We start from the raw sequence: 20,155 nt of genomic DNA, 5'->3' as shown, positions 1-20,155 counted from the left end.
GTTATGAATTTTCTATGTAATCAGAACTGACAAATTGAATCTTGTGTATTTCTTTTCCCTTCTTAGGTAGACACAACCCCCACCCAATTCCTTGACACTAATGTATATGTGTGGGATGTTCACCACACTAAGAAACTTATTAAAGTTGATGGAGTTGCTACCCCAAAATGTAAGCGTCACTGTGTTGACTTTGCTGCCATCAGGCTCCAGATCTCGCTGCTGCAGGAAATGCATGTCACACATTTTCATTTTTCACTGAAATGGTCTTTGATTCTCCCTTTGGGTAACCTGTCTCAAATCAACCACACATTCTTGCACTATTATCAGTGTTTTGTTAGTGAACTTCTCAGAGTTAATATAACTCCTGTTGTAGCTTTATGGCAACCTATGGCTGACAACCAAGGGCTTCCTGTTGTGCTAGCCAAATATGGAGCCTGGGAGAACCCAGAGACTGTTCAAGCCTTTGTTGAGTATGCCAAGCTCTGCTTCAAAAGTCTGGGCCACCATGTCAAATTTTGGATTACAATGAATGAACCCTATGTGAGGAACCTGACATACTCTGCAGGGCATAATCTGTTGAAAGCCCATGCTAAAGCCTGGCACCTGTATGACAAAGAATTTAGAAGATCTCAGAAAGGTAAAATATCTATAGCTCTGCAAGCCGATTGGGTAGAGCCAGCCTGTCCTTTTTCCAAAAATGACCAAGAAGTTGCTGATCGAGTTCTAGAATTTGACATTGGCTGGCTTGCTGAGCCCATCTTTGGGAACGGTGACTATCCACATGTGATGAGAAAATGGCTTCACCAAAGAAACAGCATTGATTTATACAATTTCCACTTGCCTTATTTCTCTGAAGAAGAAAAGAAATTAATCCAAGGCTCATTTGATTTTTTTGCCTTAAGTCATTACACCACTATTCTTGTGGACTGGGAAAAAGAAGATGCACTGAAGTATGATCACTATCTTCAAGTTCAAATGATAAAAGACATCACATGGCTGAACTCCCCAAGCAGAGCCGCTGTGGTGCCCTGGGGACTGCGCAAAATGCTCAAGTGGGTTAAATCCAAGTATGGGGATGTCCCAGTTTATATTACAGCCAATGGAATTGATGATGATCAGAATATGGCTCAAGATAAACTGAGAGTATATTACATACAAAATTATATCAATGAAGCTTTAAAAGGTAAGGAATCCATGCAAAGTTTATACGCTGAAAGTACTAGCATAAATTTTGGCATAGTGTATGATTGAAAAAAAATTAGCATCTAACATGTAGTTATGCTATACTTTATAATGGATAACTTATTCTATGGTTCATAAATCAGTTGTTGTTTTTAAGCAGTAGGAAGTCAGATCTACTTCCACGTGTTCTTAATAAAGCAGAAGAGGAAAAAGCTATCTTTAAGTAACTGGTTGTGGATAGCTTCAAAATCTGCTCATGAGATTCCTACCTCCTCTCCACCCCTGGACTGCTCCTTTCATCATCCCTTTTGGTGCTTCTTCCTCTTCCCCCTGTTTGAGTACCACAGGCCTCAGTCACAGTTCCTTCCTTTTCTCCCTACACCTTATTCATTGGTGATGTCCTCTCCTCACGCCAATTCACCAGTCTACCTCTGCGTACTATTTCTGACCAGTGCTACATATCTGACTATCTCTCCAGCACATCGTCTTGGGTGGCCTGTCTCCCATTCAAGATAAGCATGGCCAAAACCAAACTCTTAATACTTTCTCTGTGGTTGCTGACAACACCATCATCCTGCCTGTCATTCATGCTTCCAACCTCGGGGTCACTTTTAATTCCTCCTCCTTCTCTCTGCCCATTTAGGCCATCACCAAGTCTTGCCACTACATCTTTCACAATTTATAAAAATTCAGTCCGTCCTGTCTTTTCTGCTGGCTAAAACACTTGCACATTCCCTTATCTCTTCATCTGATTGTGTCATGTAGGGTATCACTCCCACTGTCCATCCAGAACACACATTATCTTTCCAGTCACAACACGCAGGCCCCATTTTCACATCTCTGCACTAGCTCCCCTTGCTCTCTGTATCAAGTTAAAACTTTTCCTTGCCAGGAAGACTTTACACTTGCTTTCATACATCTACCCTAAGAGAGAAGTGGAGGCAGAAAACCTAACTGGCTTCAAGATTGAGCTTAAGTTTATGGAAGAGATGGTATGATGGGACTGCCTACAATAGCATGTTGCCCATCAATGACTGCCAGTAGCAAAAATCCTCAACGGACGGAGATGGGACACTAGATTGGGAGCAGATATTGCTTTCCCAGGTATCTGCTTGGTGGGTCTTGCCCACCAGGGTCTTAATTGATTGCCGTATTTGGGGTTGGGAAGGAATTTCCTCCCCCTCCCGCCCCCTCAGTCAGATTGGCAGAGATCCTGGGGGGGTTTTGCCTTCCTCTGAAGTATGGGGTATGGGTCATGTGCAGGTTTAAACTAGTGTAAATGGTGAATTCTCTGTGGCTTGAAGTCTTTAAACCATGATTTGAGGACTTCAGTCACTAAGTCAGAGGTTCTCGGTCTATTACAGGAGTGGGTGGGTGAGATTCTGTGGCCTGCAATGTGCAGGAGATCAGACTAGATGACTATGATGGTCCCTTCTAGCATTAAAGTCTATGAGTCTCATGTTTTCTTCCACACTGTCCATACACTTGAAATGAGCTCGTGGGGTATGTTTGCACTACAGTAGGAGGTGTGATTGCACCATGTTTAGACATACCTGAGTTAGCTTTTAATGTAGCTAGTGTGTGTACTAGCTGCAGTGAATCCACAGCATCATGGGCTGTAGGAGCCTACCTGGGATCCTGGGTACTTATTTGGACAGCTAGACCGCACTGAAGTCCATGCTGATTGCAGTGTAGACATTCCCTTATTTTTCCCTCATTCAGATCCCTCCAAAACTCTTGTTGCTTCCACGAGGTAGGGACCAGATTTTTAAAGGTATTTAGGTGCCTACTGGGATTTTTAAAAGCATCTACGCACCTAATAAATTTACAGGGCTAAATTTAGCATGATTGAATGGGCTTGATGATAGATCACTAGTTTCTGGATTGATTTCTATCTACTAAGCATTTTTTTAGCTAAATTACTGCCTCTGTATCTCAGGGTGGATAAGATACATCTCATGATCCAAATTCAGCCCATAGATTTCTAATAGGCAGTCTGTGGCTAACCTCATTTTAAATAAGAAGGTGTGGTCTGTGAAGAAGCATGACTCAAAATAGATTGCATAAGGGGATTTGTAGGGTCTGTTGGCCATTCCTACGTATCAATAGTGAGGGAGACTGCATTTTCTCCCTTTCTATGCACCATGGGTTCTGGTTCCTAGGAAGCTGCAAAATTGGCCTTCGGTTTGATCTTGCTGTATCAACTAGAAAAGAATATTATTATTGTTGTTGATCTGAGTAAAAAGCAAAATATTTTTTATTTCAGATACAGTATTCTAAAATATCTGCTATAGGTAAAGTAACCAAATTAATCAGACAATCGCAGTTTTCAGGAATAGCTTTTTCCTCTCTCAGCTAAATTAAATACTGCTCCATTTGTCCTGCTCTTTTATATGTTGTTCAAAGTTGCCCCACCACAACTAAACCTTTACTATTTCCAGTGGATTCCTTGACCCCTGCCAGCCTCCTATGTCAGAGGCTTGCCACTGTAAATGGGCAAGCACCTCCTGGTGATCACTGAAGGACACGGCTGTATTTGTGTTTGGAAGGAGTGACACAGTGCAGCCTGTGAACCGCACATCAGGATGGAGAATATTCTCATAGAGGCAGCACAAAACATAACAAATATTGCACCAGATCATGCCTCCAAGAACTACATGCCTGGGGTATTTCCAGTGATTTTATTTCCCTTAGACAGATGAGATGTGGTGGTGTGGTTGCTGCATTATATGGGTTTCTAGGTTGTATGTTCCCCTTTGCAGAGTTATGTGGAGATACAGCAAGCATCACATGAGGCATGAGAGGTTTGTACTCAAGTTCCACCTTCTCTGGAAGTAGGATGTCAAAGGTGGGGAAGTAGCGGTGTGCAGGTCATAGCTTATGTGACTCATAGGTTATGAGCTGCAGCCAGCTGCTTCCCTGCCTTTGAGATCCATCACCGTTGGGATGCAAAATGCAAAGTGGGAGCCACACGCTGGGTATAGGGAAGCTGCCAAGCAAATTCCCCATTGGATGGTAGGAGGTCAGGGGTGCTGGAACCAGGGACAAGGGGGCCAGAGGTAGATTAGGGGTTTATGGGGCCTGCAGTCTGCAATACGCCCCCTACTATCAGGGAGCAGGCTCGAGGCGCGGGCACTTGCCCCACTCCGCCCGCCAGGCCCCATCATTTTAAAAGCCCTTAGGGCCAGTGACCGGGGGGGGGGGGAAGAGCCGTGCGGGTAAAGATGAGCAAGTGGGGTGGGACGGGGGCAAGAGATGGCGGGAGGGCAGAGACTGAGGGTAAGGGGCGGCATGGGGGGCTCAGGGTAAGAGGCGTAGCATCGCATGCTGCTCTGGGGGCTTGAGCGGTGGCAGCAGCAGCACGCATTGGTAGAGCCCTTTTGTATCCGCATCCGGTCCAATATCTGCAAAAATGGTCCATGGATATGTAGCGGATATCCGTGGATTTGCAGAGCTCTACTTACTTATATCCAAGAGTGGGAATACATCAACCCAATTCTCAGTAATCTTTCTTGGCTTGCTTTCCGTTTCAGAATTCAGGACAAGGTTTCCTCATCAATATTTATCCACGGTCTTCTTTCACTTATTATTTGAATATTAGCCTCTTTGTTTTCTCCAGCCATCCCCTGCTTTTCTTATATAGTAGAATGTTTGTGATTTCCCTCGCACCCCTTAGCTCTTTGTATTGAACAGTAAATTCTGTCCTATACTGTTTCCACCATCTAGAACAGATTTCTGCCTTTTTGTGGCTCTGATTTCAAATCCCAAATCTTCCCCCTGGCCAATTTACACCTAACTAGAGTGCAGAAAAGTTGCACCTAGATCCCAAAGTTTGTGGGGTGTTGGGATTTGCATGTTTGATATGGCCCATTATAGGGATAGAATGCAGGTGCAAAATATGAGTCTGGAATCAAATTTAGATCCAAACTGAATTTTTCTCAAAGTACTCGAGTATTTAAATCAAGGATTTTGGTTTGGGTCCATACCTACTTCTAGCCCTCTGAAATAATTAAGACAAATCCTGCTTTCTGCACAGTGCCGTAACAAGGGCGAGGCGAGTGGGGGGGGGGGGAGGAAGGGAGCAGAGAGTCCCTGTCTCTCCCCTGCAGCAACTGCTGCTACAGGGTCCTAGTGCCCCCCACCTCGACTGCCAGGGCAGACTGAGCCTGCCCTTCCCCCTCAGACCCTTTCATTTTCCAATGGGACCCTCCAGCAGCACAGCCCCTCCCCCACCCCCAGTGACCATTCCTGCCCCATATTGGGCAAGGAGGCAGCCCCATCCCTCACCCCCAGTGAGGCTACAGTCAGGGGCAACAGCAGGGGAGGAGGCGCAGGCAGCGCCCCCTGGCATCCACCATGGGGGCGGCGAGGAAGATTCCTGGACCTGAGGGGGACCCTAGGAGCACATGCAGTGACAGTGGTGGGGGTGAGTGTGCTGCTGGGGGGGCAGGAAAGTGGGACTTCTCCCCCAGAGCTTGCTGCTGCCAGCAGGGAAGGGGGCTGGGGGGAGTCCTCCTCTCTGGCCCCTGTCCCGGAGCAGCCTGCCTGCACCCCAAACTCATCCCCAGCCCTGCTCCACCCCAGAGCCCACACCCCCAGTCAGAGCTTTCACCCCCCCACTGCACCCTTAACACTCTGCCCAAGCCCTGAGCCCCTCCAGCACCCTAAACACCTCATCCCCAGGCCCAGCCAGAACCCTCACCCACCCACACCCCGACCCTCTGCCTGAGCCCTGAGCCCCTCCAGCACCCCAAATCTCCCATTCCCAGCTCCAGATAGAGCCCTCACCCCTACTCTTGCCCTGAGCCCCTCCCACACTCCAAACCCCTCATCTGCAGCCACAACCCACAACCCTCACCCCTGCAACCCTTCCCTCTGCACCCCTCCCATCCCCAAACTCCCTCCCAGAGCCTGCATCCCAATCCCCTGTCCCAGCCTAGGGCCTGCACACTAGACCTCCTCCCTCACCCAAACTCCCTCCCAGAGCCTTGGGCGGGTGGGCAGAGTTTGGGTGGGGGCGGATTCTGGGCACCACCAAAATTTCTACAAACCTGCCACCCCTGATCCTGCCCTGCAAACCTGAACTCCCAGCATTCTCAGGACACATGCTGATTCCTAGTGGCCACTGCTGATATCCAGCATCTCCCTCCTCTCTTAACCTGTGAGTCCCTCTCTGGATTGGAACTGGACTGGAACCAAAGATCATCTTGGAAGCAACATTACCAGCCCAAGCAGTCAAAAATTATGAGTTAGACCCCCCAAAATCACAGGCTCTACCGCTGCTGCTTCATTCATTCTTCGGCAGAAGGCCCTTCCCTCCGAGAGGGACTGAGGGACCCGCCGCCGAATTGCCACCAAAGAGCCGTCCCTGGGGGAGGGCACAATTTTATATTCTTGCCTCGGGTGCAAAAATACCTAGTTACAGCTCTGTTTCTGTATCACTCAGAAAATCCACTCTCAGATGTCCATTAGATGTAATAGAGCGCATTTATGTCTGGTGTCAATGAAGTCAACAGAGAATAGGGACCATCACTCAAAGAAGAACCTATGTGTATCCCACAAGTGGATATGCATGCACAGTCTGCGCCTGAGTCTGGACTTCTTTTGCAAGCAGTGTCCATTGGTCTGCACATGCACTGTAGCTCTCCTCATGCTCCGAACTGAGGGCATAACGGGTGGTGCAGGCTGATGCCTCTTCACTTCCTTCTTACTGCTGCTTAGTCTGAGTCAGAATCCTCGGTGTCCTCAGTGCCTTTCTGCTGCATCATTGCTGTAAATATATTGTAAGTAGTTTGTTTTAGTATTTTTCTGGTATCGTGTAGTTAGATTGTTGTTTTCCCCTTTCTTGTTCCCACCTTGGGGGAATTTTTCTCCCCAGAGAAGGCTGAGATTATGCCCAAGGGTCAAGAACTGTGTTTCCTGCCCTCACTCCTTTGCTGTGAGTGATGAAGATCAACACTGCTTCTACTGCCAGGGTGAGGCTCACATCTAAGCCAAGAACTGTATCTGCCGCTCCTTTCCCCCAGAAGTTATAAGATTCAGGGACTGAGGTTTGATGGAGAAGACAATGAGATTCCAATCAGATTTGGCGCAGACCACCCCCCAAGTATATCAACCTTATCAAGCTGGCAGCACCCCTCTGAGCTTGAGCTCAGGAATGGAAGCTATATCTTTTAAGCCTAAAGGGAAGGTTTCCCATGACAGTAGGGGCATTCTCATAAGCATAGGGACAAACCATCTTCATTGAAGCCTGCCCTGAAGAGAAAGGATCCTTCTCCAACCCCATCAAAGTTGGGAGAGCCTGCACACACAGGTGCTAAGAACTTAGGCCTGAATAAATTTCCTCAGCAAGAGAAAGTGATGTGCAAGACTACAGACCTTCCGGTTCTGGCACCAGTTCTGATGGCTAAGGCTAAAGACAAACAGCCTCTGGTGCTCCCATCCATATCTAGAGCTGACATGGTGCCTATAACAACATAGTCCCTGATGGATCTGACTTCCACTGTGACCAGGGAAGCTTTGGATCTGACAGCTCCACCAATGGACTCTCCCCATACCCAGGGTGATCTGAGACCTACATCTTCCTGGAGGATATTTTTGTTCTCCCCATCCTTATTCACCCCTCCTAACAGGACCATTTCTGTTCCTGGACATTCTTCCTCCAGAGGAAGAGGCTACCCCAAGGATGCAGTGTCGTTCTCCCATCCTGCTTGCCAGCCTAGTTATGTAGCCATCAGTACTGTTGGTTCTGCCAGTAGTCCAGGATCCAGCCTTTTTTTCTGATGAGTTTGAAGCTCCTCAGGAGTCTCTGTGGTACCAGGTAGAGGTGGCCCTGGACAGCAGTTGTAGAAGATCAGGGTCCTGGCCAGATATGACTGGCTATGGGACCAGTGGTACCCTATGCCATGGGGTCCTACCCTGCCAGTTGATCCCATCTACTGGCACTATTGGGGGCTCTAGGACACCTACCATAGACACATGGGATTCAGTACATGAGCCATATTTACCATTGCCCCGCCAACACCAACCGGCCCCATCGCAGTATTTGGTAGAAGGCCAGATCCGCCGGTTCTGACAATTCCAGGGGTGATTTCATAGTCTTCACTGGATGAGGCAGTGACTTCATTATTTCATAGTCTTCACTGGATGAGGCAGTGACTTCATTTTCTCCATCTCTGCCTGATGACTTCAGGCAACATCAGTAGCTCATGCACAGGATGGCTTCCAAGCTGCAGATAAAGCTTGAGGAAGTTCAGTGGCCTCACACAGATGGCTGGACATTTTGCAGCCTTCTGGTCCCATTTGGGTGGCCCTCCCAATCAACGAAGCCATTATAGACCCAGGAAAGATGGCAAGGCACCCTCCTACCTCTTGTTCTCCCATCTCAGAAAGGACTTTGTTCAGTCCAAAAGGGGAGAGTTTTTATTCTCACACCCATTGCCTAAGCTACCAAGTGGCTACCAAGAGATCCAGGCAGCAAGGACCAATGGCTACTCCCTCTGATAAGATTCAGAAGTAGCTTGATCTTCTGGGAAGAAAAATCCTCTCTTCCACCTCCCTCCCGTTCAGGATCTCAAACTATCAGGCCCTCATAGCCAAATATGGTTTTACCAATTATGCTGTTTCTAAATTTCAAGGACAAGGTGCGGGAAAAGGATAGAGCCCACTTTCAGGCCTTAATTGACGAGGGCAAATTGGTGGCCAGAACTTCCCTCCAGGTCATGGTGAATTCTGCGGACGTTGCCTCCAGAGGTTGTTATGGGGAGAGACTTGTGGTTTTCCTAGTGAGATGCGGAGTATCATCCCGGATCTACCCTTTGATAGGATCAGTCTGTTCCACAAGAAGACCGATGAATCTCTCCACTCCCTCAAGGACTTTAGAACAATTCTTTGCTCACTAGGATCTATACCCCAACCCCCAAGAGAAAACATCACAGACAGAGTATAGGGTGTGACTGCCTCCTCAGCCCTGTTCGCATCAATGTCCTCAGGAACCGCCATGTAAAAGACAGAAGGTTTATCATCCCAGGAATGCAGCCCCTGCAGTATCTACCACTGCATCTTACTCTGACCCTCAGCCAAAGAGCTTCTTTGAATAGGACTGTCAAGACCTCCTTCCCTTTATTGATGCCACATCATTGCCCTCTTCAGATTTTTGGAGGCTGCCTTACTCAATTTGTCTGCAACCGGAAGGCCCTAACTGCCGACAAATGGGTACTGGAAGTTATTCACAGCAGCTACCTGATTCAGTTTCTGGCAACTCCTATCCACAAACCTCCTCCTGGTTCCTTTTCAGGGGGAACGAGATCCCTCCCTCTTGGTACAGAGGCAGCCAACCTCTGGAATAGGTGCATCAGCCATCATAAACCCTTTCAGCAGTACACTTACCGGGGTGCAGAACTCACCAGTTCTCACCTAGTGAACAGTCTCACCAGACATTTTTCCATGAATCACAAATGAAAGTTTCACAATTCAGTTCTCAACAAGGTCTTCACTCAATGGGAAATGCTGTCCTGCAATCTTTTTGTCTCACAGGTGATCGAGAAACTTCCCCTAGGCAAGTGCTCAATGGGAGACAATGAGCTGCTATCACAGAAGGATCACCTGAGATATGCCTTACCTCCCGTTCCTTTAATACCACAGGTTCTATAGAAAATCCATCAAGACAGGGCTCAAGTCATCCTTATAGTGCCCATCTGGCTGAGACAGTTGTGGTTTACGCAGGGGCATGCACAGTAATTTAAATTTGACCGTTTTTGGAGGAACACGTTCTGTGCTGCCTTTTATGCCCTTGGTTCGGTGCATGTGGAGAGCTACGGTGCAGGTGCAGACCAACAGACACTGCTTGGTCCAGGCATCTCGAGATACCACCAGTTACAGGTAAGTAACCTCCATTTGCACCAGCCAGGAATCTAAGCAAACATACTTTCTTTTCAGTTTTTTTTCCTTAGGACTGAAACTGGGTTAGATGTCAGTTTTGTGCCTGCAATGTTTATAGCAGGTTCTGAATGATGTATGCAATTTTGTATAGCTTACATCTTCAACTTCAGTGAAATAACACACAGGTGTATGAGCCAGAAAAAATAGCACAGGAAAATATTTTCCCTTTACATTTTGTGTGTATGGGGATAAAAATAAACATTGCCTTTGGAGAGCAGTATGATCTAGTGGACTTGTAGCCAGGAATTCCTGACTCCTTATCACAGTTCTCATACTCTGTGTGACTTGGGCAAGTCCTTTAACCTCTCTGTCTTACTATCACCATTTTACTGATGGAGAAACTGAAACAAAAAAGCTTACTTCTGTCCCGCACAAAGATTTGGATGGAGGAGCTTAGTTATTTATTTAGATTTATTTACAAAATTAATAAGCACTTGTCTTCCACTCTAACTGTGTAATGTTGCACACACAGTTAAATTAGTTATCCAAAAAGACCAGTTTTAAATAATGGCTCATGTCTCCCAATATAATGTTTTTACATCACCTTGAAATAAAAATAATTTGCACAGTGCTGTACGTATAAGCCATACTGTGCAGTGGGAGACATCTGCCAAAAAGCTGCATGTTGCCGACCTTTAAAAGCTTTGGTGTAGAGCTTCAAAGGTATTAAGGTGCCTAACTCCTTTTGAATACAACGGGAGTTAAGTGCCTAAATACTTTTGAGACCCTGGGCCTTCCAACCTACAAGTACTTGGATAGTACAGAACTTTACAACAAAGAAAAAGAGTAGCTTTTGGTCATTCTAGTGTAATGTGTGAAGGAACCTCGAGTTGTGGCAGATAATATCTTTGAATGCCCGTAAATAAAGTGATATATAAAAATACACTCTCAGATACCAATATTTGCTGTTGGATGTTCCCTACCTGTGCTAAGGAGCAATTTACCGCCAGCGTTACACACCAGCCTTACTAATTGCCTCACCTCAGTCTGACTCTCCTTGCCAACTGCACGGCCTGCTGCCAAGAAGCCTGTACCTTTCAGTAAGAGCCTTCTCCTGCAAACACTTGTGCACATGCATAACTTTACTTATGTGAGTTGAAGATACACTGTGAGATGATGTCAGCTGAATAGTCCATGTTTGACAGGTCCTGATTCAGCAAGGTACTTAAGCACATGCCTAACTTGACTTCAGTGAGTCTGCTCATGTGTTTAAAGCTAGAATTGTGCTTAAGTACCTTTCTGACTCAGTTAATGACTCAGGTCACCTCAGTCCAAAATCACAGGGCAATTTGAGGAGATGGGGTTGATACACATAGCATGTCCTGGAATGATTTCTGATGTGATGGAGCAGGATTTACCAATTGAGGAAGGTTACATTGACTATTCCAACTCTACCCTTCCCCCCATGTTGGTGTGTATGCTCTCCTGGTGCCACGGGCAGGAATGGTTCATGTGACTCTCCCCTTTTACCATTTGGAAGCACTGTGTAAAGAGCTTGGTTGTGTTCAACATATTTATCTTCACTGCTGGGGGCATGGGTAAGCAGAGAAAATTAAAAAAATCCCAACCCCCCAAACAACATATCATGCAGAAAATTATGAAAACTGCTTTTGTCATGCCTTTAAAAAGGTAATTTCACTGGCTGCATTCTGTGATAGATTCCATGCCCCTAGGTTTCACTCCCTTGAATGAAGATGTTTTCATTGACCATACTAGTTATATGTTATACTATAAGTTTATGTCTGTGCATGGGTATACTACTGTTTGTTTGTTTGATACAAACAGATCCATACCTGCATTAATAGGCTAACCATTACCCCAGAGTTACCATATATATTTTAATTAAAAGGAAAAACTGTGTGGTAATCACAGATCATGCTGTATGGTAATTGTCATCCAATGCTCACTTTTTAATGATAACCTTGTAATATATGTATGCATATCTATCTTCTCTCTCTTCAGAGTCAAACCTAGATCTGATCTTCCTCAGCAACATATAGTAGCACACAGCATTGTTCTTAAATAAATTAATAACTGATTTATTTTCCTTTCCCCTCCCCTTTTTCTTTTGCAGCATATACCCTGGATAATGTCAATCTACGGGGATATTTTGTCTATTCTTTTAATGACAGGACTGCTCCCAAATACGGCCTCTATCGTTACATTGCTAATCAGTATGAGCCGAAGCCTTCCATGAAACATTACAGAGGAATAATTGACAATAATGGTTTTCCCAGTTCAGAAACTCCTGATAGACTGTGCCCAGAAATGCTTGTCTTGTGCCCTGAATGCAACCTTTTCCAAACCAGAAAATCTTTATTAGCTTTTATATCTTTTATATTTTTTGCTTTTATTTGTACTGTATTCTTCATTATTTACTACTCTAGGAGGGTTGAAAGAAGGTATAAATAGTGCTGCCCCTTCGCATCCAGCACTCGCTACTCCTTCATCTGCATTCCCTTGGGAATTCTGAAATAATGGCACACAAGGTTGTAATCACTTCAATACTAGGGAACCATTTGCACTTTATAATACTGTGAAGCACTGAAGTTGAAAATGGATTGTGAACATAGGGCCCTGAAATCCTTCTCTGTGTTTTAATACTTCTGGTTTATGACAGATCCTTGATTGTTGTCATCAAATTTATCTCAGAACTTTGATTGAGGCCCTTTATTTGGGCAGGTTTTTTTCCACTCGGGCAAGGGTATTTTTAAAAAAGGCCTACAATTAGCCTGATGGTGGAGACACAAACAAAGATATTAACTTAGATGTATATTGGGTTCGGTTTTATTTTAAGACATATAGTAGTGGAAAACTACAGATGTGGAGTTCTCAGAGTGAAAGATTGATGAGAAACAAAATAAACCATCTCCCCAAACCAGGTGTTATGGCACCTGATACAAAACAAACACATGATTTAAATGATCAGGAAAGTAGAGACTCAACAACTGTATGCACCAAAAGGGAAAGGAGAGTCTTCTTGCTAAAGCAGAGGACAGGGAGTGAAGAGATTGGGAATTTTTTCCCTGCTGTGCTGGTGACTTTGGGTAAATCACTTAACTGCAAAGCAGGCTGCTGGTCCCACACTCCCTACCTGCTCTGTCCCTATTGGTGCTGTCACCCTGCCAGTCTACTGCCCTGGCTCCATGCTGTGGAGCGTGACCTAGCTCCACCTTGCTGTGTCTAACCTGACAAATCCATCGGGAAACAGCAGCAAGGGGAATTGACTCCTGTTTGGAGGGCAGTAAAGGTGGTTCCTGGCAAAGGGTAGGCAGTGTTTAATTTATGCCAGGGCTTGCCAGGGCTGAGCCCCGGCACCTCTGGGCTTGGCAGTTCCTAGCCCTGGCACCTCTGGGCTCGCTGTGTCAGTTATGAAAATAAAAAAATTGCTTGAACCCTGACACCTAATTGCTTGAGCTCCGGCACCTCTTCCATTACAAATTAAGCACTCGGGGGTAGGGTCCAGGCCTTGGAGATGTGGGATAGTTAAAGAGGATTAAAGGGTCTTATTTTGTTTGGTGAGGGGGGAGAGTAGTAATTGTGAAGGATCTGGGGTGCTCCCAGTTGACAAATGGGAGAACTGCACTGACCTTTGCCGTGCTTGATAGCAGGAAACTGTATGTCTTATGGAGGTGCAGAGGGCAAATATAGCGTGGACCCATACCACCACCTAGTAACCAGAACCTTTTCCTCCTACTTGTGCACCTTCCCCCAACAATTAAAAAACAAAACAGGCAATTAACCATTTCCCAGGTTCCCATTGGTTAGCAAACTGTGGAATGATTTGAGGAAGGGCTTTGTTTGAGTTTGAATTATGTTGGGTCTGGAGGCTTTAAGCCTTTAAATTTCACACCTCTACCCAGGCAACCTGCTGCCTTGTTTGCCAAGAATTTAAGTATTGCACCCCTTGCTTTTGAAACTCACTCATTTATTCTCTAAGAGCTTGACCCAACTCCCATTAGAGTCTTTTCCATGGATTGTAATGGGAATTGGATCAGGCCTTGATAGCACTCAGATCCAGAAATACCATTGAAAGTCTGAGCGACTTTCCCTTCTCTCTCAATGGAATAAATTAGCAAAAAAAGCAACACTGTTTATTAATAGAATCAGTATATTAGGAGCCCATTCTGCATAATGCAGAACAGTGATTGTTTTCTCTATCTCCGTGCTTGCATTGTCTTCAGATGCATTTATGCTTCTATTTCCATATTGCCACGTGAGTTATGTTAATCACAGGAGAGGATTTTTTAATCTAATATGCTCTGTGTAAATTATAAGTAGTTTATCTAGCAGAAGCTGATGTTGCTGTATTGAATGTGAATGTTTATCTACTGTAAATTGAAATTTATTTGTGAAACATGCCTACTTTCATTTGCAAACTAAATTACATTTCTTTCCTATTTAGGTTATGTAGCGAAATAGAAAATGATTATTGTTCAGTCATAGTGATTAATATGTTTGTATTTTAGTTTCAGACTTACAAGAGTCTCCATTTGCACTATATATATATATATATATTTTGCTATGAGGATTCAGGTGACAAATTCGGGGTAGGTGATAAAGTATAGAAAATGTATATTAGCCTGGAAAGGTTTGCTGAAGGAGAATATATTTTCAAACTTTACTGTGTGTCATTTCTACGTTTAACTGCTGCCATATGGTGCTACATGGACTGTAATACAAAAAGACAGTTCTTAATGAATACATGGAGAGCTATTTAGATTTCTCCATGTCATTGTAAAGAGTCACCTATTTACATATTTAATGTATAGCTTACTTCATGGTGTCAGGTGGAAAACTCAACTGATGGTGAAAAGGACAATATTTAATATATACATGGCCAAATATATCTACGTGCTAGTTTTCCTTGCTATAACTATGCTAGAATCATAAATACTGGGCCTGATTTTTAGAGTAGATGAGCATGTGCAGCTCTCACTGACTGCATTGTGTGTGTGCATGTGCTGAGCACCTCTGAAAATCCTAACCCAAACCAAGTATTTTATATTCCTTCGCTCTTCCCCACTGGTTGGCTATTTAAATGTGTATTTAACATGCGACTATTTCACTACCTAGGAATGATCAATGCATTACTATCTTGAGCTAGTCATTTGTAAAGCCACATTTTGAAATGTTGGGGGCAGTGGGAGGCCTGAAGCGAGAATGCATGAAACCTGCATGCACATCGAGGGGGATGTAAATAGAGCAGCAAAAAGATGGCAGGGGACATGTCTGTTCCATTTATCTGCATCAGTGATTGCACCAATGGTGCAATAACTGCAACAACTTGTAATAACACCTGCACCATAAAAAAAACAACAACCTATTTCCTAAACTGCATTTATACAGAGCAAGACACTCAGGATGGACCAGACATAGTAAGAATGTATAAAGTCTGCTCACAAGTAGTAATAGGATAAATGTGTTTGGTGTGGACTGGACTAAGTATAGGATTGTTTAGAGTTCCATGGTTAGGTTGGCATTTTGCCAGATGATCCTGCTGTGCCATTTTAAAAATCACCATGGTGAAAATTTCCACCTCTGAAATCAGTAGAGGCCGAGCACCATTAAAACAAATTAATTGATCAAGTATCTGCAACCATTGCAGGTTCTTCCGATACTTAGATTAGGTGATACTGTAGTCAGTGAGCGCTAAATGTTGAGTTTTCAAATGGTGCTTACTGACTAGCTAGTGTAAGTAAATCAGGGATTCATTACAGTGACGTAAGAGAAACATTATCCCATACAATAATGCTGCCGGCACCTGTAGAAATAATACAGCCTTTTGTGCTCTTACTTTCAAAACTGACTTTAAATATCACTGAAGAACACTGACCTCATGTATTCAATATAAATATATGCAGAAATATTTCCCACAATATCCTATCTACTTCAGTACCATGTGCAGGCTGTTTTAAAACTGAACAATCTCTTTTTAATAAGACAGGAGTGTCCAAAGGAAAGTTTTTGGCCAAATAACACCTTGCGCTTATAAAGTGCTTTACCTTTTCAGAACACTGTACAAATCTGAGTGAATTAATTCTGCACCTTTAACATGGCGCGGTGGCCCAAGCAAACTACAGGTTGATTTGCTCGAGCACATGCCAGGGTATAGATTCAGCAGTCTCCTTCATTTTATGGACATTAGGAGCAGTTCTCAGACTCCTTGAAAACTGCCAAACTGGCCCTTCAGTGGTCTAAGATTGGACACCACTCCCCTAAGGCTTGCGTAACATTTGCACTGTGCTCCTGCAGACTGATTCAGCTCCTCCTCAGTAATCAGGGTGTGGTACAGATGGCATTTTTTCGCTTTCAGTATTTATTTGTAAATGGTGATTTAACACTCTTCTGTGAAGAGAGCATCCATAGTAGCTTGTGCCATGACTGGACAGCAACCAGATTTTAATTTTTAAACAACAGAACACTATTATAAAAATAGAGTGAGATCTAAACATAGCATAATTTAGTTTTGAAAATTAACAAGCTTTCGCATCTGAGATAGTTGGTGTTAATAGGCTTGTGAAATGCATATGCTCATGTTGTTTTTAACTATGCTAATGGAATGTACATTATTGCCAATTTACTGAAAGTTGCAGCTCTAACACTGTTGTAAAATATGAAATTATATTTTGATTCAAAATATTTTTGTGATATAGGTGGAAATCTGCTGTTTTTATTTCCTGGGGCAGGCTCTAAAGAATGAATGCTAATAGAAAGAATTTGCAAAACGTATGCAGTATATGTTGTATTTATGTTGTTGCTATTATTGGAGTTTCTCAACACCCTAGGGTGACAATAGCATTCCCAGTGTACCACATCTCAGAGGCAAGCACTGTAGGTGCTTCAGCAGTGAGGCCTTGTAGGAAGTAGACCTGGTGAGTCCCAGTAACCACTCAAACTCATGCCTAAAGGAAAGGTTTTTACTAAGGATGGCAGGAAAGGGACAGGTTGCAGACACCCTAAGTACAGAGGCTTCAACAATTGCAGTTCAAAGTGAGCAATAGCAATTCTTCTTTGGGTGCCGGGGGCAGTCCAACCCAGAGTCAAGGCTCTTCAGCCCTAGTGCCTGGGGTGCCATCTCCAGCCCAGTCTTTATTTCTAGTATATAAATAACACAGCCTGTTCCAGATGATGCTCTGCATCTATTCCTGTTTCCAGTTTCTTTCCAGTTCTCTGCTTGGCATGTGGCTGCTGTTTAAACTTCCAAAGAGGCCCTGGCCACCTCCTGGTTCAGAAGGATCTTTCCCCTTCTTACCTGACCAGAGGAAAGGAAAGTGCAGTGGGAAAGGGCCTGATGGCAGTTGTAGTCCCCTGCTTTGCAGCTCCAGGAGGGACATAATGCCCTCCCTTAGAAATGGAATCAAACTTACTGTACATCACACACTGCAAACTTTATTTTAATTGTACATCTACCAGTTTCCTGTTTACAACAAAAAGGGTACGGGCCTTTTAGTGCCCTATGTAAAGCTTTAGTGGCAGGATTTTTAGGATAATTTTTAATTAATCTGTCTGTTAGTTTTCTACTGCCACAACATTAACAGTAATTTGTATGTGGGGGGTTATTGCCAATGACTGAGACCAGATCTAACCTTACATTTTGCTGGCATAGCTATGTCAGATGCATTATAATGCCATTTTTTTTCTTTGCTACATAGCTCTGGCAGCAAAAGCCCTACTGTAGATACAGTTATACCGACATATAAGTGCTTTTGCTTATATAGCTTATTTTGCTTGACAGACTGGAATAATCTATATTGGCAAAAGCACTTTTTTGCCAGAATAGCTGCATCTACACTCGGTCTTGTCTACACTTAAAACTTATACCAGCATAGCTCTGCCGATTAGGGCTGTGATTTCCCTCCCAAAAATGCTCTCAAACTGGGAGGGATGTACCTAGTGGGGTCCTGCATGAATCTGTCCTGGGTCCAGTACTATACAATATTTTCAATATGAGTTGGAGAATTGATCTGAAATCAACGAGAGGAAATTAAATAAAAACAAGTTCAAAGTGCTACACTCAGGAAGGAAAAAACAAATGCACAACTCCAAAATGGGGAATAACTGCCTAGGCTTTAGTACAGCTGAAAAGTATCTGGAGGTTATAGTGGATCACAAAGTGAATATGTGTCAACAATGTGATGCAGTTGCAAAAAAGGCTACTGTCATTCTGGGGTGTATAAACAGGAATGTTGTATTTAGGACAAGGGAAGTAATTGGCCTCCTATACTCAGCACTGGAGAGGCTTCAGCTGAAGTACAGTATTCAGTTCTGGGCACCACATTTTAGGAATGTTGTGGACAACTGGAGAGAGTCCAGAGGAGAGCAACCAAAAAGATAAAAGGTTTAGAAAACCTGACGTATGAGGAAATGTAAAAAAACAAAACAAAAAACCGGGGCATGTTTAGTCTTGAGAAAAGAAGACTGAGAGGGGACCTGATAAGTCTTCAAATATGTTAAGGGCTGTTTATAAAGAGGATGATGGTCACTTGTTCTCCATGTTCATGGAAGGTAGGACTAGAAGTCATTGGTCTAATATACAGAAAGGGCGATTTAGGTTAGATATTAGGAAAAACCTTCCAACGATAAGGTATTTAAGATCTGGAATAGGTTTCCAAGGGAGGTTGTGGAATTCCCATCATTGGAGATTAAGAACAAGCTGGACAAACACCTAGCAGGGATGGTCTAGGTTTACTTGGTCCTGGACTAATTGACCTCTCGAGATCCCTTCCAGCCCTACCTTTCTATGACATATCTATGTTGGTATAAGCCTTAGACTAACTGTAGATGTTATCCACATAAAAACAGGTTTCAGAGTAGCAGCCGTGTTAGTCTGTATCCGCAAAAAGAAGAACAGGAGTACTTGTGGCACCTTAGAGACTAACAAATTTATTAGAGCATAAGCTTTCGTGGACTACAGCCCACTTCTTCGGATGCATATAGAATGGAACACATATTGAGGAGAAATATATACACACATACAGAGAGCATAAACAGGTGGGAGTTGTCTTACCAACTCTGAGAGGCCAATTAATTAAGAGAAAAAAAACTTTTGAAGTGATAATCATGCGTCCTGCAATCAACTCCGGTTTGAATAAGGACTGGGAATGGCTGAGCCATTACAAACATTGATTCTATCTCCCCTTGTAAGTATGCTCACACTTATCAAACTGTCTGTACTGGGCTATCTTGATTATCACTTCAAAAGTTTTTTTCTCTTAATTAAATGGCCTCTCAGAGTTGGTAAGACAACTCCCACCTGTTTATGCTCTCTGTATGTGTGTATATATATCTCCTCAATATATGTTCCATTCTATATGCATCCGAAGAAGTGGGCTGTAGCCCATGAAAGTTTATGCTCTAATAAATTTGTTAGTCTCTAAGGTGCCACAAGTACTCCTGTTCTTCTTTATCCACATAAAAGTGCTTTTGGCACTACAGTTTCTCTGTGTGTATGTATGTGTATATCTATATCTAGATAGATAGATAGATATAAAAAACATTCCCAAGCAGCTAAGAATAAGGAGGGAAGGAGGACGGTTAAGAAATGGAGACGGTGGCAGTGGAAGAGTGAAAATATTTAAAACAAAAAAATTAATAAATCTTAATTTTATCAAACTACCATATTCTTCTCTTTAGAGGCACGGAATCGTTCAAAGGGGATCCATTTTGGCTGAAGTCTCTTAGGTGACAAATGCCTTTCCCAAGGAGAAGAAAATGTCAGTTTTAGGTGATAGTGCTCAGCTTCATCTGAGACAGTTCTATCTGGTTTCTTCAGGAACACAAAGCTGAGGTGTAGCACAGAGGAGAGGAAGAGGGGAAGAAAGGGAAAAGTTGCTTCTGTCTTTGATCTGTGTAGTTGGTAAACTGTTGGCAACCCACAGGCACAACACACTGCAAACCTATTAGTTTGCCAGCCTGGACATAGCAAAGCATTGCAAGTCTAGATTTGTGCCAACTGGCTTAGGATGAAAAGAAAAAGGAGTAATAAGGTGAGAGGAAATGGACATATTAGAATATATCAGAAACCTTAGTT

At 43.7% G+C, this 20,155-nt stretch overlaps 1 protein-coding gene across 2 annotated transcripts in view; it reads left to right on the top strand.

Moving 5' to 3' along the window:
- The window catches only part of KL (klotho), a 56,040-nt gene extending 39,186 nt beyond the window's left edge, over positions 1-16,854 (top strand). The window contains exons 4-5 of one of the 2 annotated variants that reach the window (XM_054015322.1): positions 67-169; positions 12,197-16,854. In XM_054015322.1, coding sequence (XP_053871297.1) covers positions 67-169; positions 12,197-12,534 — 441 coding nt within the window. In that variant the 3' untranslated portion in view covers positions 12,535-16,854. Of the gene's footprint in view, positions 1-66; positions 1,184-12,196 lie in introns of both variants that reach the window. The other variant, XM_054015321.1, reaches the window with a different exon arrangement.
- The last annotated feature ends 3,301 nt before the right edge of the window (positions 16,855-20,155 follow it).

This window comes from Malaclemys terrapin, chromosome 1 (assembly GCF_027887155.1).
Source record: "Malaclemys terrapin pileata isolate rMalTer1 chromosome 1, rMalTer1.hap1, whole genome shotgun sequence".
Lineage (NCBI taxonomy): Eukaryota > Metazoa > Chordata > Testudines > Emydidae > Malaclemys > Malaclemys terrapin.
The sequence above is the reverse complement of the archived record's forward strand: the minus strand, read 5'-3'. Positions and strand labels throughout refer to the sequence as shown.